At 42.7% G+C, this 21,930-nt stretch overlaps 1 protein-coding gene across 2 annotated transcripts in view; it reads right to left on the bottom strand.

Annotated features, from left to right (window-relative positions):
• HCN1 (hyperpolarization activated cyclic nucleotide gated potassium channel 1) overlaps window positions 1-6,713 on the bottom strand; it is a 214,072-nt gene extending 207,359 nt beyond the window's left edge. The window contains exon 1 of one of the 2 annotated variants that reach the window (XR_009630579.2): window positions 6,041-6,713. Coding sequence is in view for 1 of the 2 variants with exons in the window: in XM_060761466.2 (XP_060617449.2) it covers window positions 6,041-6,450 (410 nt within the window). In the remaining variant the exon portion in view is untranslated. The remainder of the gene's footprint in view (window positions 1-6,040) is intronic. The other variant, XM_060761466.2, reaches the window with a different exon arrangement.
• Between the last annotated feature and the right edge of the window lie 15,217 nt (window positions 6,714-21,930).

The raw sequence follows: 21,930 nt of genomic DNA, 5'->3' as shown, positions 1-21,930 counted from the left end.
ATGGATTAGGGGTTCTTCATTTCAATAGGCTTCAGGCTTATCCACAATTTCACATACCCACTCAAACATTGGGAACTTATCTCTTGCAGGTATGACAGTTGTATGCTGATTACTTATTACTGGTAGTATGTTGGTAGACCAATAGCTTCACTGTAGCTGTAACCCTATATTAGGAGGTAAGACATACTAATAAGTGGAACTTTCTCCAGAGCTAGCATAAGTAGGATGCTCCATGTATGCTACTAAACAACAACAAAAAAAGCAGAAGCAGAACACAAAGTAAGTCATCAATTTGTCTAATATAACTTGGATAACAAAAAAACAAGTTATTTATTTACTGTATTTGTATACCACCTTTCTCAGCCTATCGGCGACTCAAGGCAGTTAGAGGAGGAAGTTAGAGGAGGAAAAACCGGTGGTGACTCAGAGAGCAATGGAAAGAAGGATGTGCAGTGTGACAATAAGACAGTGATTCTCAACCTGTGGGTCCCCAGCTGCTTTGGCCTACAACTCACAGAAATCCCCGCCAGTTTCCCATCTATTAGGATATCTGGGGGTTGAAGCCCAAAACATCTGGGGACCCACAGGTTGAGAACCACGGCAATAAGAGATAAAGGCAGCAAGAAAGAGCTGCACCAAAAAAACCCAGGCTATGTGACGTGGTCAATGAAATCTGTGAGGCAAAAAGAAAATGAACAGGGCATTTAGCATGAACAATAGACAACTGATCGACATGTTGAATTACGAACTGAATACCAAGAGACCACAAGCAGCCCCTGGGCAGACCTCGTATTCAATGGGACAAACCAATGGTTAAACTATTCAGCCAGAAATGGAAAAGAAAAGCACCAGATCATATATTTTGGCAAATGGTAGATTTGCGTGAAGCCCAAAGGAGTGGATCAACAGCAAATTGGATAGGATAGGATAAAATAGAATAACAAAACAGCATCTTTTCTTTAACATTTTATTTCCATACATACCAAATGACTGTCTGAGAAAAAGCTGAATTACATTTGTTCTTTTTTGTACCAGATGTGTGTGTGTGTCTGTACGCACACACACACAGTTATATAAATGGTCATAACAAACCAAATCCATGCTCATTGTAGGGAAACATGGCCATTTAAAAACACGCCAGTGACATTGACAAATGGTAACATAGAAGCGCACAAGTGTTGTGACATTTAAAATGGATGTATAGCCAACTTTAAAAGCTAAATTCTCAATCAACCCGGAGCATCAACCTCTCAAGTAACTGAAAAATGACAGCCCTGTGACACCTTAAAGACTAACAAACTGTCTGGCAAACACTTTTGGGAACAGCAACCAAGCTTATGTCAGCTAAAACATGTTAGTCTTTAGGGTGCACAAGACCCTGTGATGTCTTTTGCTGCAGCAAACCAACATGGCCATTCCACCGGGAATCTGTTCATTTAGCAATTTGCGTCTATTCTTTTCAGTTGGTTTCCCAGTGGTAAAGAGCTCAATGGAATAAGTACATTCTGCAAGCAAATTTCTCCTGCCCCATTATCACCAGAATGTGCCACGTCCTTCATTGTTCTACTTGTCTTCAGCAGATATTGTAAATTCACAATTTATCCGACATTTCCATGAAATTTCTCAAATTTACTTATGAATACCTAAAAACCAAATTAGTTAACGGAGGTAGGGATGTTATGCTGTGATAGATTACTGAAAAGATACCTGCATTCAGAACAAAAACCCTCATCCATATTGCCTCCACAACTATATAACTATCTTTACAACAACTTAATTCCCTAGCTGACATATCATATCCATATTTTTATGGGATGCTTAGCAATCCATGATTTTGAAAACATGCAAAACAAACAATTCCTCCAATCCACAAATGCCATCAGGGTCAATATTTATTTGGTGCTGTTTCTCTCTCTCTCTCTCTCTCTCTCTCTCTCTCTATATATATATATATATATATATATATAAAACAGTACAGTGTGTATGTATATATGGAAATATATACATACACAAACATATATACACAGAGAGAGATATACATACACACACACACATACATATATATATATACACAAACACACATCCATCCATCCTAAACATATACAAGATCTCATATTTGCACTCTCCATCCATCTTCATGCATTTGAATAAAGTGAACCATTCTATATTCTTAATATTAAATTAAAATTGTGCTTGTTCTATATATAGCTTTTAAATGAACATAGAAGACCATTTCGATCCAAGTATTTATAACCTATCTCAGAAGGCTATTAATACTGAATGCTCCTTCTCCTTTTTGGCATATTGTACTCTCTTTCACACTGATGAGAAGAGAGACTACATTAGCTACAGTACATAAGGGAACAGATGTTATGTATACTCTGAATATGGCAAGGGCATGGATCTCAAGGTTAAAGCGGGGATTTCCGAGCGCACTATTATTCAACACCCTGGATAGCTCCCAGTTAGGGAGGGTGTAGAAATTCGACCAGTTATGCTGTTTCTGCCCACTCCCAATCCCTTTAGTGCGTAGCTGTATAGCTCAAGGAGATACTGTTCTCTGGATGACTTTCAAGCACCAGGTAAATAAGGACAAACCCCATTCTGTCCAAAAATCATTAAGCAAAATCCCAGCTGTCCTCAATCCTTGTAATCCCCCCCAACTGGTCTCTGGTTTTTCTTTTATTATTATTATTATTAAGCTAATAGCATCACATCCTATTCCAAAAGTATCCAGGAAGAGAGCTATTAAAAAGTCACTTTTAAAAGGGTATTAAGCTAATACAGTCAGAGGCTGAATCTTGCGGGTACACGTTTCCAATTTCCAGGCAAAGAGTCCTGTCTCATTGTCCCATTCTGAATGTCTTTTGTTTCCTTTGTTTCCTTGTCTTTTTTCCCCTGACACAGAAAAGCAGGACAGGGCAGGAAGAAAACTAACACTGTCATTCAAAGAACCATGAACAGTGCATATATCTATGAATGGAGAGGGTGAGGGAGACCAAGACACACCTCTGTGTCAGAATGGATGTACTTCTTGACATGACCACTTTTCATATATGAGGTAGCATGTTAACATCTGAAGGCCCCAGTCACAAAAATGCAGCTTGAGCAGGTGCAGAAATTGTATGGTGATTGTTTGCTTGTGTGTTTGCTGTATGTTATTGTCATTTTACTCTATTATATTCTTGGTTTCTTAGGGTGCTTCCACACAGTCATATAACCCAGAATATCAAGGCAGAAAATATCTACTTTGAACTGGGTGATCTGAGTCCACACTGCTTTATATTCCAGTGCAAAGCAGATAATGTGGGAATTTATTCACCTGTGTGGAAGGGGCTATGGCTGCTCAGACTGGTGCAATGAGTTAAACCCTTGTGCTGTCAGGACTGCTGACTGAAAGGTCAGTGGTTTGAATCTGTGGAGAGGGGTGAAGTCCCTTCTGTCAGCTCCAACTTCTCATGCAATGACATGAGAGAAGCCTCCCACAGAAGGGTGAAACATCTGGGCGGACAATGGACAATGTCCTAGCAGATGGCCAATTCTCTTACACCAGAAGCAACTTGCAGTTTCTCAAGTCGCTCCTGACACACACACATACACACAAAAGCTGCTCAGACAACATATCCTGAAAGGTACAGACACAAAAAAAATATAATAAGTAGATTTCCTTTTTTTAAATCCCAGATATAATTATACAAGTCTATCTCTCTACATGTGCATAACTTTGTTGAGTATGTATGTATCCAACAGGTGAATGTTAAGTGTGTTACGCTGTCAAAACCAAATGGCATAGTGTCAGTCTTCAAAGGATTTTAGTCAAGGTCAGATGTGGTGCTTCCACGCCAAACACTATTTGGGACAACATGGAGATAATACTTTGTTCTCCATTTCAAAACAAAATATGGCGCCTATTTGTTTGAGCAGCTGATTGGGAAACTGAAACTTGTTATAACTTTGAATTACAAAAAAAGAGAGTGTTTATTTCAGGTTGTTCTCAATTTCTGGGTTCTGGGGGGAAGCAGCACATCTCAATTGTATCTTACCATGCCCCACTTTCTCGTGAGACAATCTTCATCAGTTTCCCCTTTCACAGGATAAATACGATGCAGAGATGATAAAGCAAGAAAAGCTCCCTCAGATCAAGTCACATTTCACACTCCAGGCTTTGCCTGCCAAAATTTTGATTTGTTTTTGTGCAATGTCTCATGTTACTGGGATGCAATGAGCACACCGGAAAACTTGGGAAGACAAGGACTACCCCTCTTATCTTTTGTCTAGAAAGGCACTGCAGGGGTTGACTTGGACTACGAATCAATCCTGCTTCCAACTCTGAAGGTCAATGCCACATCACCTTGAGAAGAAAAGGCCCAGGGAAGAAGAGCTGGGGAGTTGTTTTGTTGTGTTCTGTGGCGCTCACAGGGAGGAAAGACTAACCTTTGGGAGGGGATAGGTTTCGGATGGTTCTCAGGGGAACATCTGAGCTACAAAGCCGGACAGAGTTGTCTTTGTCCCACTGAAATCAAGGGCAAGTCAATGAATCAAGAGAAGTGAATTAAATCCAAGAGGACCTCAAAGAGGACAAGTGCATTCCGCATGCCCCCTGTGGAGTATCTGCCCTGCCGTGAGGATCCCAGGAGCAAGGGAAGAGTTTAAGGTTGACAATCCTAGACATAATTTACCTGGAAGTAAAGGTAAAGGTTTTCCCCTGACATTAAATCTAGCCATGTCCAACTCTGGGGATTGGTGCTCATCTCCATTTCTAAGGCAAAGAGCCAGCATTGTCCATAGACACCTCCAAGGTCATGTGGCCAGCATGTGACCGTGAGGGTCCCAGGAACCAGGGAAGAGTTTAAAGTTGACAATCCTATACATAATTTTCCTGGAAGTAAAGGTAAAGGTTTTCCCCTGATATTAAGTCTAGTCCTGTCCAACTCTGGGGGTGGGTGCTCATCTCCATTTTTAAACCAACAAGCTAGCATTGTCCATAGATACCTCCAAGGTCATGTGGCCAGCATGGAGTGCTGTTACCTTCCTGCCGGAGCGGTACCTATTGATCTACTCACATTTGCATGTTTTTGAATTGCTAGGTCGGCAGAAGATGGGGCTAACAGTGAGAGCTCACCGGCGACCTTTTGGTCAGCAAGTTTAGCAGCTCAGCAGTTTAACCCACTGTGCCAGTGCGGACTCGTGGAAGTAAGTCCCACCAAACATGGTCATGAGCAAAGAAAGGCTTCTGAAGTATGCCCCCATCACCTGGAAGGAGGGAAGTCCCTTCGGGGGGAGAAGGGCGGAGTAGAAATGCATGAAATAAATAAACACAGTCATGAGCAAACAAGGGATTCTGAAATACATGCATGTTTTGTTTTGTTGGTATTTTGTCACCAAGCCTTGACCTACAAAAGGATGTGTAGAGAAGGAGAAAGAAGTAGTGAAAAAGTTGGGAATTTCTGAATTTCTCTCCTTTGGGGAAAATGTCCTTCCTGCACTCCTCACCTTTAGCAAGAGTTTGGATGAGGACGTCTATGGTGGTGGGAGGGAAAAGGAGAAGTAGGCGCATAAGATAGAACATCCTATGGTAGGCATGGGCCAACTTGGGTGCTTCAGATATTTTGGATTCCCAACTCCCACCATTCCTAACAGGCTCAGGCCTCTTTCTTTTCCCCCTCAACTACTTAAGAGGTTGAGGGGGAAAAGAAAAGGGCCTGAGGCTGTTAGGAATGGTGGGAGTTGGGAGTCCAAAATACCTGAAGCATCCAAGTTGGCCCATGCCTGCCCTATGGAGTGCCTTTTGCCAAACTCTTCCATATATTGTGGGAACAAGCTCTATATGCCTGGAGAAGGTTCTGATGGAGTGGGAACTTGAGAGTCAACTGAACTACTCTGTGGGTCTCCCCACTCCTAAGCTGGGCATTGCAATGCCTTCCAGGTGTTAGCACCCTTGGGCCACTCTCTTTTCCAGCAGTTGGGTTTTCCTTGGGACAGCCCTCCACCGCTTCCCCCCATGCGTTGACCTTCCAACCGACCTGCTCCCCAAACCCACCTGAAGTCGCTGTAGGGGTGGATGATCCAGAATCCTGCAGTTTTAACCCGTTCCTGCTCCTTTTCCACCGCCTTCTGGCTCCCGAACATGCGGAGGGAGAATTTGTTGACCCCGGGCTGGAGCATGGAGGTGAACTGCCGCTGCATGAAGCCGTACTGTTGCTGCTGCTGCTGCTGCTGCTGGCGGCGGGCGGCGTCGGGGTCGTCCAAGCATCCCGGCCCGGGCTCCTCTCCGCCGGCCCCGCTCCCGTCCACTTTGAAGCAGACCGAGTTGCCATGCTCCTTGAGGCTGCCCGAGGCGCCCGGGCTGCCCAGCGGCCCCTTCTCCGCCTTGCCCTGGAAGCAGGCGTTGGCGCCGGGGCTGCCGTCCTCCCGGCTGCCGGGCGAGGAGCTGGGCTTGCTGTCCTCCATGCCCGCCTCCTGCTGCTTCTCTTCCTGCCGCCCGAGGAAAGGGCTCCAGCCTGGCCGCGGGGAGAAGAGGAGGAAGATGGGAGGAGAGACAGAGAGAGACAGAGAGGGCGGCGGAGGGACGGTCAGCCCTTCAGCCGCTCCTCAGCGCTGCCTCCCGCGCCTGGCGATCATCGCGAGTCCAGCCGGCTCCGGCTCCAGCTCTGGCTCCGACCCACGCGAGGGAGAGGAGGGGAGGGGAGGGGAGGGGAGGGGAGAGAGGTAAGGCGAGGCCGGCCAGGCTCCCACGCGCGCCCTCTGCCGGCCCGACCCCGCCGCCTCCCCCGCCTGACATTGAGACACCCGCCGGAGCCCTTCAGCCCAACGCCGGAGGAGGAGGAGGAGGGGGGGGAGGAGGCGCCCGCTTGGCCCCTCTTTGCATCTCAAGCCCACCAAGCGAGGTTCTCAGCATCATCATCATCCTTAGGAAAGGGCCTGAAACAAAGGACATGTTTAACCTTCAGAAGAGAAGGCAGAGAGGGGGCAGGAGGATGGCCATGTATCAACATTTCACTATGCGAATCATCTTCTATCTATCTATCTATCTATATAAATTCTCTGTGCATAATGAGTACAAAAGAACAAAAGAGCAAAACAAAAGAACAAATGAACGAAATCACACCAAATTTGGCAACAAAATCTCTCACAACACAAGGAGTGACCATCAGCCTGGAGTTGTAGTTGCTGGTATTTATAGTTCACCTAAAATAAAATAGCATTCTGAACTCCACCAATGTTGAAATTGAACCAAATTTGCCACACAGAACTCTCACAACCAACTGAAAATACTGGAAGGGTTTGGTGGGCAGTAACCTTGAGGTTTGAGAGTTGTAGTTCACCTACATCCAGAGAGCACTGGGGACTCAAACAACGATAGATATGGACCAAACATGGCACTAATACTCAATATGCCCAAATACAAACACTGGTGGAGTTTGGGGAAAATAGACCTTGACATTTGGGAGTTGTACTTCCTGGGATTTATAGTTCACCTACATTCAAAGAGCATTCTGAACCCCACCAATGATGGAACTGAACCAAACTTGCCACACATAACTCCCACGACCAACAGAAAAATGCTTTGGTGGGCATTGACCTTGAGTTTGGGAGTTCTGGTTCACCTACGTCCAGAGAGCACTGTGGATTCAAACAATGATGGATCTGGGATTTATAGTTCACCTACAATCATAGAGCATTCTGAACCCCACCAACGATGGCATTGAACCAAACTTGGCACACAGTTCTTCCATGACCAACAGAAAATACTCGAAGGGTTTGCTGGGCAGTGTTCTTTGGTTTTGGAGTTGTAGTTCACCTACATCCAGAGAGCACTGTGGACTCAATGATGGATCTGGACCAAACTCCACACGAATATTCAATATGCCCAAATGTGAACACTGGTGGAGTTTGGGGAAAATAGAATCTTGACATTTGGGAGTTGTAGTTGCTGGGATTTGCAGTTCATCTACAATCACAAAGCCTTCTGAACCTGAACAACGATCTGTCTCTATATGTTGTGTGTCTATGGCATTGAATGTTTGCTATGTATATGTGCAATGTGATCCGCCCTGAGTCCCCTGCGGGGTGAGAAGGGCGTAATATAAATTCTGTAAAATAAATAAATAAGTAATTGTAATGTGGGCTTGTCCCCTTGTAAGCTGCCCCGAGTCCCCTCGGGAAGATGGTGGCAGGGTATAAACATAAAATTATTATTATTATTAAGCAGGAAAATTACATTCAAAGCACCCTCAACAGATTACATTGAGCCACCTGCCCAACATTGGAGGAGGAGGAGGAGGAGCAGGAGCAGGTATACCGGGATTGTGCCCGCTTTCACCTCTTTGCATGTCAAGCCCACCAGGCGGGGTTATCATCATCATCATCATTAGGAAAGGGCCTGCAGAAAGAACCTGAGGAAAGCACCTGTTTAGCCTTCAGAAGAGAAGGCAGAGAGGGGACATTATGATGGCCATGTATCAATATTTAACTATGCGAATCATAGAACCTTAGAGTTGGAAGAAACCTCATGGGCCATCCAGTCCAACCCCCTGCCAAGAAGCAGGAAAATTGTATTTAAAGCACCCCCGACAGATGGCCATCCAGCCTCTGTTTAAAAGCCTCCAAAGAAGGAGCCTCCGCCACATTCCAGGGCAGAGAGTTCCACTGCTGAACAGGTCTCACAGTCAGGAAATTCTTCTTTTTGATGCAGTCCAAAACCCCATTGGCTTTTTTAGCTGCTGTATCACATTATTAGCTCACATTCAACTTCACATTCACATTCAACTCTACTAAGACTGCAAGATCTCTTTCACGTACATTGTTGTTGAGCCAGGTGTCACCTGTCCTCTATCTGTGCATTTCATTTTTTCTGCCTAAATCTGGGGTATTTGACCTATTCCTTTTTCATGCAGGGAAAACAAGGCACAGTCAGTATGGCTGTAAATGCCCTAGCTTTCCAGTATTTGACTGTTTATATATTATCAGACAGTGTTCCAGACTAATCTAAAGCTTCCTGTCACAATTCCCCATTGGGCACCAGTCTGAGCTTGTGCCACTCTAATCCCGTTTTTCACAGTGTGAACAAGGACTGCTAGAGAAAGTCAGGTTTTCCTCCTTTATGGCCAGTGTGAAAGCAGAGGCAGAGAACACATACTTTAATTCAAAGCTTAGAAAAGTCTCTTGAATTGGCCATAGTTCCCAACTGAAAATCTGGTTTAATTCAATAAAAGGTCAACAAAATGAGATCAATACAACAGTCCCTCAAGCCAGGGACAGTTTGAAGTGGCAACAGTAATTTGATGTAAAGAATCTCAGTTCATTTTGGCATCATTTGAGAAAAAGGAAGTTGCATCCACTATGAAGCATCCCCTTCATTCCGATACTGATACTATGAGCATCCCCTTCATTCTGATTCTGGCTTTACCCAGAAAGAAACGAGATAGGAAGATGAAACTTTACATTTATTCCACATACCCTCCACTGATACCAACAAACTTCTTATATTGGTATTCCAAGTACTGTAAGCCTTGCAAAAAGAAGGATTTTGGTTGTGCCTCAAACCAGTCATCCGTAGCAGCCATGGCATCAGAAATTATGTGAAATTTGGTACCCCTGAGGTGTTTCTTCAGGTTTGGAGGTAGCTAGATCTGGTGAATAGGTGGGTAGTAAACCAGCTCCACCAATTTTGCCATGGTCACTTCTGCAATGTGAGCAGAGATGTTGTCTTGCAGGAACAAGATTCCTTTGGACAGCTTGCTGTGCCTTTTGGCCTTCAGAGCTACCTTCTAGGGCTGGGCAGTTTCGTTTCGTAATTTCGTAATTCGTTAAAAATTCGTTATTTTTTTTATAACGAAGCGATAACGAACCATTCAGGAGCAACTAAAAATGAAACGAATTTTTAAATTCATTTCGTAATTGTTTCGAATTCGTTTTGTATTCGTTTCGTTATCATTTTGAAATCGTTTCGTTATTATTTCCGCATGTCTGGGGCAAGTTTTATAGTTGTTGTTTGTTTAATCAGTGAAAAAAAATTATAAATATCACACCATCAGTCAACAACAGAGGGAGAGGGAAGCTTCAGAAATTCCCCCTGTCCCATTTGGAGGTTTTTTAGCGTATTGCGCGGTTGCGTCCGCCATTAACGAATCGATTCGTAATTGTTTCGTTATTGTTTCATATTGTTTTGTAATTTATGAAATTTCGTAAATATCGAACTTTTTAAAAGAAAAATTTCGGAATTCTTTTAAAAATCAAAACGCAAAACCCCCCAAAAAACGAATCAATTTTAGAAACAAATTTTTCCGTGGTTGCCCAGCCCTACTACCTTCAATTGGTCCAAAAGTTCAATGTAATACCTTCCATTGATGGTGGGACCATTTTGAAGGTAGTCAACTACCAGCATATCCTCCTTATCCCAGAACACAGATGCCATCATCTTAGTGGCATCTGTGAAAGCGCAAAAGCTGGGTTGCAGCTAAACATAAAAAAAAAACCCAAGATTTCTGCACCCTGAAATTCTTTTGATTGCTCCTGGGTTTCAAATAAATTCAGGTCTCATCTATAGTGACCAGTCAATCCAGGGAGTTCTTATCAGTCTGGAATTGCTGACAAATGGACTGGAAAGTTTTCACTCGCATGCTTTTTTGATCTGTTGTTAAACATTTGGGGACCCATTTTGCAGACAGCATCTTCATGTTCAAATGTTCATGGATAATGACACAAACACATTCATGAGAAATCTCCATGAATACCTGCTACTCCTTTAGCTGAAAGTTGCTGATTCTCCAGTATGAGATGGGTCACAGCATCGATGATCTCCAGAACAACCACTCTTGTCCAGGACGTTCCTCATCATCGGTGCTGAAGTGACCCATTTTAAATTTGGCAACCCAGTTCTTAACTGTAGAATATGAAGGGCATTGATCCCTCAATGTCTGTGACATATCATGATGAATATCCTTTGCAGACTTTCTTTGCAGAAACAAGAATTTTATCACTCTTCTGCTCTCATTTGCTGTGAATATCACCTTAGACTCCACCATTTTGTTTTCCCACGTGCTTAGATCACTGTTGCCATAAGCTGCAAACACAAAATTTTGAAAACATATATTAGACACATAAGGTTTTCATGTAATGTAACATTCATTACCATAGAAACAAAACAAGAACACAAAGCCAACGACTTATCAGCAGCCCCTGTGACTATTCTTTTGAGGTTACATGTTGAAGATACTGCTGGTGCTGCTGGATAATCTTTATCTCCATTTTGGCAGACCTTTCTGGTGTACCTGAATGATAATGTATTTTACTCTTATGGGTTAAATTTATGTACTGTATATATTTATATTGTATATATCACAATTACAGTTGACCTTCCGTATGCAGAATCCATCCATTGCTTAATTTCCAAAAAGGAAGCCTCAATTTTACTCTTGTATATACTTACTCAACCAATGGATATAGTAGGGCTTGATCATCCATGGATTTTGGTATTCACAAGGGATCCTGAAACTAAACTCCAACAGATAGCAAAACTTAATACAAACTACTTTTCATTCCTCCGAGATAGATAACAGTGGATTAATTGCGACCTTCCATGACAAATCAGGACAATAAGAGGAAATGTGATAGTTAGGTTAGGGTGTAAATCAAGTAGCTCTTCAGATAACTTTGGAGTATGAGTTCTACTCATCATAGCCAATAGGACTGATAAAAGCTGCAGACTGATAATGTTTGGATCAACATCCCTGCTATTTGATTTCTCAAAAGCTCAGCTTCATTTTCTTTTCATTCATGTGAGTCTTTTCTATATTCTTTCCTCATTGCAAGTTGTGCAAACATATTTCCCCGAGTTGCACATTTATTCCTCCTGTGTGGCTAACATTCATAACTTTTCACCACTGACAAAAAAGAGGTTTTTGTTTCTGCTTTTTCTCAAAAATGTTATCCTTTGAACCATTCTCATTTTAAAATAGGAAAGTTGCTTTGGCTGAACTTTATTGCACAGAAACACATTGCTAACCTTGCAAATACCTTGTTCACCTTGCAAACTCTGGAGGTGGAGTTACCTTTTATGTCAATACATCTTGTGAATTGCAAACTGGCTACGTTTGCCAAGTCTGTCAAGTCTAACAAATATTCTTTACATCCCTCCACAAAGCATACAAACTTCATAGTGTCCCAAACCATCTCCCCCCCCCCACCCCCCGCATCACTTGCTGAACCTTCTGTGGCAGCAGGAGCAGCAAAAAAGCCTGACTTCTTTCTCAAGCAGGTACACAGAAAACCCACATGTCTTGTTTTTGTGCCAAATTAGACTCCCAGATCACTTCTGGTTCCATGTGTTGCCTTAAAAAAATGAGATATGCAGTATGCATTGTTATTTCTATTTGACTTCAAGGAGTTTCCTTGGCAAAATTTGTTCTGAGGACAGTGGCTCTTGCTTTCCTCTGAAGCTGAGAGTGGCTGGCTTGTTGCATGCAACCAGTTTGTAAAAAGATTTTTAAGGAAGTTGCTATTGCTACTGCATGAAACACAATAGTGAAGCTGTGTTGTTGGCAGCTAAAGTCATAGCATCCACATAGGCTTTGGCTATCTGCCCAACTTTGTTCAAAGATTCAGATAGCACTGTTGTTCTCCATCTAGGGGAAGTGTTCATGCATTGCAATGTTCACATAAAGTCAGAGTTTGTAACAAAGGCATTGTCTACACTGGCTTTATGACCCACGTTGGGCCAGGAGTCATTCCAAATGTTCAGGAACTTCTGGTCCATAACCCAGTTTCACTCCATGTTAGAAGTCAGACAAAACTCTGGAGAGCCCTACACTCAGGAGTTAGCATGGATAGTTGACTAGCTTTAATTTGAAGCAGTCCACTGTCCATACAGCCAGGTGCTGCTGTCCCATTTTCCCTGCACTTCACAACAATGGGAAAAGGGGAAGAATTGAGACTGTATTGCCCTGCCTCACTGTAGCAGATAGCTGTGGAGCTTCATTGTGGTCTGGCAATAGTGACGAGACTACCAAGATAAAGAGACAGTCTAGTGAAGTTGAACCAGTTTTGACTCTACAGGATGGTCTGGGGTCCACCTCACCACATTGCAGGATGGAGATGAGTGGTATATTCACCTCCAGGTCTGGTGTAAAGTATTACTACTCAGAACCAGCCTTAGTTTAAATGACTCATGTAGATGAACCAAAGTTCATCAGCCCTGTAGAGGAATACTTATCATTTTGGCTTGATTGCCCAGCCCTCTGAACATACCTCTTTTTGAGTTCATTGGAGCTCATTTCCAGCTACGACTAAATGTAACACTTCATGTTTCCTCCTCTTGAGTCTGTCTCTCCCTCTCTAAGCTATATTTGCATGACACTGTTTCTTACTTGACATGGATTTGGGCAGTGTGGAAACACAAGATTGCAGAATCCCTTAATGTGCCGTGACAGGTATCCAAACAGATCCAATCAGACCCTTGACCACTGGACTATGGAAAATCTCTTCTTAACAACTAACATTTTTTTTCTTCTCTCAGAGACCAGAATGGTTCATTGAGCTCTGAAGTGACCTTGCTGGTGGCAAATTTGTATGAAAAGAATGTAGCAACATGGGTCACCTGGCATGAAATGGCAGCTCCAAGAAATAGATGCTTCTATAGAAAATCATGACTTTCATCAAGATGCATCTCACTTATAAACTAGCCATCTGTGAAATATTACATTGCTGTGTTCAAAATACTGTTGGGAATAGCACCGTATTTCTATAATATCATGCTCAGAACGGAAATTTACCTAGCAATGTGCAAATGTAAATATGCAAGGGAAACATGCTCTCAAGAAAATGATCTGTGTCATTCATCTTTATTTCAGTTAATAAAACAGTGTACATTGAATTGAGAAGTCTCGTACCAAAGGCATTCGTACTATATACCAATGTTGTTGCATGTCTTCAAATAATTTCTGGTCTATAGCCAATGCTAAAGCAAATTTAAAACAAGGTTTTCTTGGTAAGAACCGCTTTGAGTCTTCTTCAGGAGTGATAAAGCGGAGTGTACATAAATATAATAAATAAATAAATAAATAAGAAGATTGGTTCATAACAGATTGGTCATTGCCTTCCTCTGAGGCTGAGAGAGCATGAAAAGCCCATCACCCAGTGGGTTTCATGACCAAACAGGGATGCAGTCCAAAAGTAATTTTACCCAAGCTCTGTGTCATCTTTATGAAAGAAAAATAGGGATTTAGCTTTAAAATATGTATGTAACTTAAGTTGGGAAAAAATGCTGGTGAGATACAATACTAAGTTCCTACAGAATACGGAGTAATTACAATAGATTCATCCCCACATACAGAGTCCTACAGCCAGAGGCGACTCTAGGTAATTTTCAATGGTAAGCAAACAGTATTTTGCCCCCCCCAACTCCCCCCCCCAACCAATCACTGATATATATTTTCTGTACGTCATGGGAGTTCTGTGTGCCATATTTGGTTCAATTCCATCATTGGTGGAGTTCAGAATGCTCATTGATTGTAGGTGAACTATACATCCCAGTAACTACAACTTGCATATGTCAAGGTCTATTTTTCCCCAAGAGCCCCTCAAGAGTGCCCCTGGGCAAAATCAACTATACTGCAAATGCTTACTTTGTGTAATGGGTTGAGCCATCCCTGCCTACAGCAGTTAGAATGTAGAAAGAAGTTTACCAGTTTCTTTCTGGGTTTTTTTAAACCCTTCAACAGAACCCATTTGGAAGTGGGGGTAGAATTAGCACAGTTTGACTCTGCTTTAATGCCATTGGGTCAGGAATGATGTGCATTGTAGTTTTACAAAGTCTTCAGTCATTTCTGCCAAAGGGTGCTGGTTCTTCATCAAACTACAATTCCCAGGATTCCAGATCATTGGGCCATGGAAGTTTAAGAAGCATCAAACAGCATTAATTCTACAGTGTAGATGCATCCCTAGAGTGCCATTGCACCTAAGGGCACATTGAGGGCATTTTGGTAGAACCATGATTTGCAAATCCACAACCTCCCAAGCTATGTCTCCGGAACTAGGTAACCAGTGAAACCCTGCTTACATGGGTGGCTGAGATAATGACACCATTGAATTCTAATAGTTCAAATGTTGTTTCAGACAGAAAACAATTACAGTATTGTATATATAATTTTACCTGCAGGCTATGCATGTAAGATACAGGCAATTATCTGGTTACTAACAAGTTCATGTTCTGTAGATTTGTTCTTAAGCTGAATGTATATGTAAGGGCCCTTTCAGACAGGCCCTATATACCAGGTTTTCTGTTTATCCCTGATTATCTGGCAGTGCGGACTCACATAGTCTAGTTTAAAGCAGAAAACCTGGGTTCAGGTCTTGAGATATAGGGTCTGTCTGGAAGGGCCCTACTTCAGAACACATATATTTTAAGTCTATCTCCAGGCAAAATAACTTTTTTTGGTTTTGGATAGCACAGGGAAAGGTTAACACTCCTGTAATGTTTTGGAGCCCCCAGTGGTGCAGTGGGTTAAAGCACTGAGCTGCTGAGCTTGTTGGTCGAAAGGTCGCAGGTTCGATTCCGGGGAGCGGTGTGAGCTTCCGCTGTCAGCCCTAGCTTTTGCCAACCTAGCAGTTCAAAAACATGCAAATGTGAGTAGATCAATAGGTACCGCTCCGGCGGGAAGGTAACGGCACTCCATGCAGTCATGCCGGCCACATGACCTTGGAGGTGTCTACGGACAACGCTGGCTCTTCGGCTTAGAAATGGAGATGAGCACCACACCCCAGAGTCAGACATGACTGGACTTAATGTCAGGGGACAACCTTTACCTTAATGTTTGTTTTGCTGTCTGTGCTTCTGTTCAGAAGACTTCACATCACTTTCTGTCCTTGTGACAAATGGACAAATGGATTGTTGTTGTAGAAACAAGGATTGGTAATAAATCTCCAGTGGATATACCTTTTTCCTCATGATAACTTTTCCAGGAGTAATTTTTTTCTTCCTAGGTATAATTTCCTCTCACTTCCTTTCCCCCGTTTGTAACAAGAAGTCCTATGTAAGTTAGATGTTTGTAACTCAAGAGCTGTCTGTACATGTGAATAATAAATCAATTTCATGTTTAGACGTGGGTTGTGCATGCAAATCGAGGTATTCCATAATAATAAACTTAGAACACAAAACACTTCTGGTCCAAAGCATTTCTGATAAGAGATACGCAACCTGTACTTTGGTTTACACACTTCAAAAAACTCAGTCTAATACATGGAACCAATATTTTCAACAACAAACTCTCCCCAATGGCACATTCAAAATGATTTCTGATTACTGAAACCCCAGCATGTCTCCATTTCCAGGCGAGGGGCAGTGGAGGAGAACTAGGCCAATAAATTATCTAGCCTTGCCACATTGCCTTTCAGTTTTTGTAAAACTCTCCAGCTGCTCAAGAGTCCCAATCCAACTGTTCTGCAGAAACAAATTTTTTACAGAGCTTGCACAAAACCCAAATATATATTTATGGAATTCCTCTCAAAAATAACCATCTTAAAGATAAACAAAAGACACTATAAACAGCAAGAGAGCAAAACTCTAGAAATGAAACAGCAATCTTTTCATTACTGCCACATTCCATGATACCAAATCTAACTGCTGTGGGTTAAGCAGTCACTTTTTCACTTCAGTTGGACCAGCAAAATCAAATACTTATCCTCTGACTCCTACGAAATTGGAAAGCCAGCTATAGATACAAGCATATTCCCACTTTTCCTAAGCAGATTGAAAGAACCATTTCTTAAGCTAATAATATTTAATTTAAGTCCCCTAGATTTGAATAGGGTTGTTCTATGTCGGATTAAATCTGGATCAAACCTACAGTTTCCAGAATAATTTGCTAAGAGGTCATCCAGGTCTGTAATTATTGCTGATTCACTACTGTGTATCTCTAAAAATCTCAGATGCCTATCACTCGTTAATACTGTCACCATCACGTTGCTAGGCTTCCTCAGCCATCTGTGCCCCTCCATTTAACATTCAAGAGCAGGCTGTGAATGGCTGAAGTGACAGACTCCTTGATTACCCATATTCCCTTTCCAGCTCCAGTTTACGAAGAAGTGAGATGACTGATAATCATTCCTGGCAGAATTGTTCCATTGGTGCTTTGTGGGTGGCAAGAGGTAAAACACAATGTGGTGAAAAGGAGATGGTTTGTTACTTCTACAGGGCCAATGAAAGAAATCAAATATTTTGGTCTTCTAAATATTTTCAGGAAGTCATATAAAAAGGGGGATAATGCTCCTACACCTTGAATCGAAATGGATGAAATTTTCAAGAGATACAATTTACCATGCAAGTGATAATCTCCTGAAATTCCCTGTTTCACCCAAGAAGTAAAAGTACAGAAACTCTGTTCAGTACTATGGTAAATGCTGGGCCTCTGTTAATGCAAGTTATTTTATACATTTTCAGTCAATCTTATTGTCTTTTTAAATCTTCATATTCCCTCACTATAATAAAATGTTGATAAGGGGTGGAGTTCACCAATCTATTTTTCAATTAATTATACCACTCCTGCCATTGAGTTGAACAGAGAATGTGTGCCTTGCTTTCCTGGGAAAATGACATCTGTGGAAACTAGTGATTCATGTTATCATGTGCAAACTCTGCATTTTCATTCCATCATTGAAGTCTAAATGCTTGATGAGATTGCAAAAATATATAATGAATTCCAAGGACTTATACATATAAATGATGTCTCAATCACCAACAAATCAAGCAAGCGACTGTGATGTATTTCTTACAACAGTGCCTGTTTCTCTGATCCTGATGAATAAAAGGTATGATTATAGTGTTAGGATGTTCATACCAGCTTGGAAGTAGCTGCTCCATCCCATCCTGTCCTGCCCCCCCCCCCCGGGTGACATGATGAAAAGAGGGGGAGGTTAAGAGGGTGAATGGGAGCACATTATAGATAAGGCAACTCTGGGAATGGAATGTTATGTAGTCAGTAGATGGGGATGGGACTGGGGAATGATATACATGGATGGTTTGCAGGAAACCCTTAGAACTGTCTTTGTTATGGCTGTGGTAAGACAGAATACAGCTGTATCCAAAGATTGTCCTTTGTGAGCGTGCTTTTGTTGCAAGAGCTTCCAGGTTCTGACATTAAGACAGTTCTCCTTTTGCATTTGTCCCGTACTTTCTGTATTTGTATGGAGAGAGCACTATGGAGGGGTCCGAGAATCTGTTAGAAACCAAGGGTGCAATGGGCCCAGGGACGAGCCCCTGAGAAGCTTGGGCTGCAGCACTTTAACTGGTTCCATCTGGCAGGGAACACAAAACTGATAGTCACCTTGTGATGATGGGTATCCCCCTGACCTTCACCCAAATGCTAGCGGGAAGAGGGGTGATGGTGTGATAAAAGACAGCACGGCCCCCCCCCCCCCGGCACCCCGGCATCAGGAGGAGAAAAGCTGAGAGAGATCCCTTCGGAGACTAAAAGGGGCTAGTCAGCCAGTAGAGAGAGGAAGGGGAAGTGGAGAGTGTGTTTCACGTGTGGGCGTGAGGGTCACAGAGCAGCTGACTGATGGAAGGGAGCAACCCAGCAAAAAGGGGACAAATCCCCTCCATGGAAGACTTCTCTTCCCCCTAAGGTGGCCAAAGAAAAAGCATTTACAGCAATGGAGATGGCTCAGGCCTCAAGCCAAACTACCAGCTGAAGGACAGAAGTTGGAGGTGAAAGAGGATGATAACTGGTTGCCAGGAAATGATAACAATCTGCTTTAGACGCCCAACAGCAGGTCAAATCACTACAGGGTGAAGACATGTCAGTGAGTTTTAACTGTGATACTGTGCAGGTTAGGGTGGAATTACAAAACCCAGAGATGGGACTAAGGGTGGAAACAGAAGCTCTGCTAAACTCTGGATGTACTGTACAAGATATTTGATCACACCATCTCTAGCTGACTAGTTAGGAACAAAAGCCCAGCACAGTGATGCTTTTTAATCTGTGCAACAAATGGAAATTTCAGCTCATTGAGAAATACAATTTCTGTGTGGTTTTTGATAGCCTGGCAATCTACAGCCATATTTGTGGAGGAGATAGAATGGGCTCATTTGTTCCAGGGTTCACCCAAGATATTCTGTTACATAAGGTGGAATGGAAAATGCCTTCAACCTCCAACACCTCAATTACCATGGAAAGGTACATGACCTTGAGTTTCAGAATCCGAGACAGGGAAGTCCACAAAAATAGCTATAATGCAGATCATGATACCTATCAATTTGCTGCATTTTCATGACAATCTAACTCTTTCTCAGGTGTGTATGGCAAATTCTCATCTTTTAAGTCAGAACAAAACACGATTGAGTGGTCTGGAGCCAACATTCACCCACAAGGACACACCACAAACTGCACCAGCTCCACAAAACTGTGGGAATACCAAACCAAACAAACCTAAAAATGAATCAAAGTCCACTTTTGGTTGTGCAAAGCTGCTTTTTAAAATTATGAATATTTTTAGTTTAATGCAAGGCAAGGCAACAGGAGTAGGGGTGCAACATGTTTCAAAGTGAAATCAATACTTTGGAGGCATCTGGGAGCAAAAATTAAATTTTCACTGAAAAATCAGGACACAGGTGGGAGGTGGGCTATGAACCACTTCTAGACCAGAAGTCATAAAATTTGCACTCCTAATTTTAAAGGAATGATATCATGAGCTCCAATATTTTACAAACAAAAACAATAAAGCATGTGATAAAGAAACATCAGAGAGAATTAAGAGAGAGAATCCACACCATCCGCAAAGAACTCGCAAACACAGACAAGGAACTGCTGCATCTCCATATCAATATCAGCCAGAAGATGAATTCCCAGGACTGGGACAAAATAGACAATCTCACTTACAGGAAAATGGAGAAGAACATGGTTGTCCACACCAACAGACAAAAACAAAAATTCCACAAACGACAAAAGCAACAACCGAAACCAGAACTGGATACATCACGGACCATCATCAACCTGACAGACAGACAACTCTCTGAAGACCAAGTATCCATACTAGCGAAAGGAGGAAACTTTGCTGTAACCGCCACCAGGATCCCAGTAGAAAACATCATTGCCAATGTCGAATCAGCAATTTACCGCCTACCAGAGGAGGAAGCAGAAGAAGTACGAGCGGAAGCAGCAAGGATCCTGAAAAAGGCAAAACTCCCCTCCAGTAACATTACTAGGAAGGAAAGAGAAGCCATTCGAGACCTAAATTCAGATCCTGATATCCTCATTCTGCCAGCAGACAAGGGGAATGCCACAGTCATCATGCGTACGGAGCAATACAAGGAGAAGATCAGAAAACTCCTGGACCCTACTATATACAAAAAACTCAAGCAAGACCCAACTGCCAAAATAACCAGGAAAACCAACACCCTGATTAAGAACTCCTCAATAAACTTTGACATACGACAGCAGCTATGTAAATCAGAAGCCCATCCACCCAGGCTTTATGGACTCCCAAAAATCCATAAGGACTCCACCCCACTCAGACCCATCGTGAGTGCCATTGGATCCCCCACATACGACCTAGCAAAATTTCTTGCTGCACAGTTACAAAGCCATATTGGGCTCACTACACACTACATCAAGGACTCAGCCCACTTCATAGAAAAAATCAGCAATCTCAAGCTAAATACAAACGACAAACTGATCAGCTTCGATGTGGTATCTCTATTTACCATGGTCCCGGTAGCAGACACCATGGCACTCATCAACCAGAGGTTCCCAGAAGACATCACGGCTCTGTTTCACCATTGCCTCACCACCAGTTACTTTCAGTGGGACAATGAATTCTACGAACAGAAAGATGGAGTAGCTATGGGGAGCCCTCTCAGCCCAGTCATAGCTAACTTCTACATGGAACACTTTGAAGAACAAGCCCTGGAGACAGCAACCAAAAAGCCCACGATATGGTTCAGATATGTGGATGATACCTTCACCATTTGGAGCCATGGAGATGAAGAACTCAACAGGTTCCTGGACCATCTTAACAGCATCCACCCAAACATCCAGTTCACCATGGAAAAAGAAAATGAAGGAAGACTGCCTTTTCTAGATGTCCTAGTCATCCGCAAACCAGATCAACAATTGGGTCACACCGTCTACAGAAAACCCACACACACAGATAGATATCTACATAAAAACTCCAACCATCACCCAAGTCAAAAAAGAAGCACCATCAAAGCCTTGGCAGACCGTGCAAAAAGAATCTGCGAACCCCACCTCCTCCAAGATGAACTGAACCACCTCAACTGGGCTCTCCAGGCCAATGGATATTCCATCTCAGACATCAGAAGAGCTGCAAGACCAAGAACAAACCACGAGAGTAAAGATTTTGATCCACCCAGAGGAAAAGTGTTCCTGCCATACATCAAGGGAACCACTGACCGCATAGGGAAGCTGATGAGGAAACACAACATACAAACTATCTACAAACCCACCAAGAAAATCCAACAAATGCTACGTTCAGCAAAGGACAAGAGGGATCCTCTCACCTCTGCAGGAGTCTACCGTATACCATGCAGCTGTGGACAAGTCTACATAGGGACCACCAAACGCAGCGCCCAGACACGCATCAAGGAACATGAAAGGCACTGCAGACTACTTCAACCAGAGAAGTCAGCCATAGCAGAGCACCTGATGAACCAGCCTGGACACAGCATATTATTTGAAAACACAGAAATGCTGGACCACACCAACAACCACCATGTCAGACTACACAGAGAAGCCATTGAAATCCACAAGCATGTGGACAATTTCAACAGAAAGGAAGAGACCATGAAAATGAACAAAATCTGGCTCCCAGTATTAAAAAACTCTAAAATTATAACAGCTAAACAACAGAGAGGAAGAAACCAGGCACAGATTAACACCTCCCAGCAACAGGCTTTCCCAGGTTCAAGCAGGCCTT

The sequence above is a fragment of the Anolis sagrei genome, chromosome 2, assembly GCF_037176765.1.
Source record: "Anolis sagrei isolate rAnoSag1 chromosome 2, rAnoSag1.mat, whole genome shotgun sequence".
Lineage (NCBI taxonomy): Eukaryota > Metazoa > Chordata > Lepidosauria > Squamata > Dactyloidae > Anolis > Anolis sagrei.
This window is presented reverse-complemented; position numbering and strand designations above follow the sequence as displayed.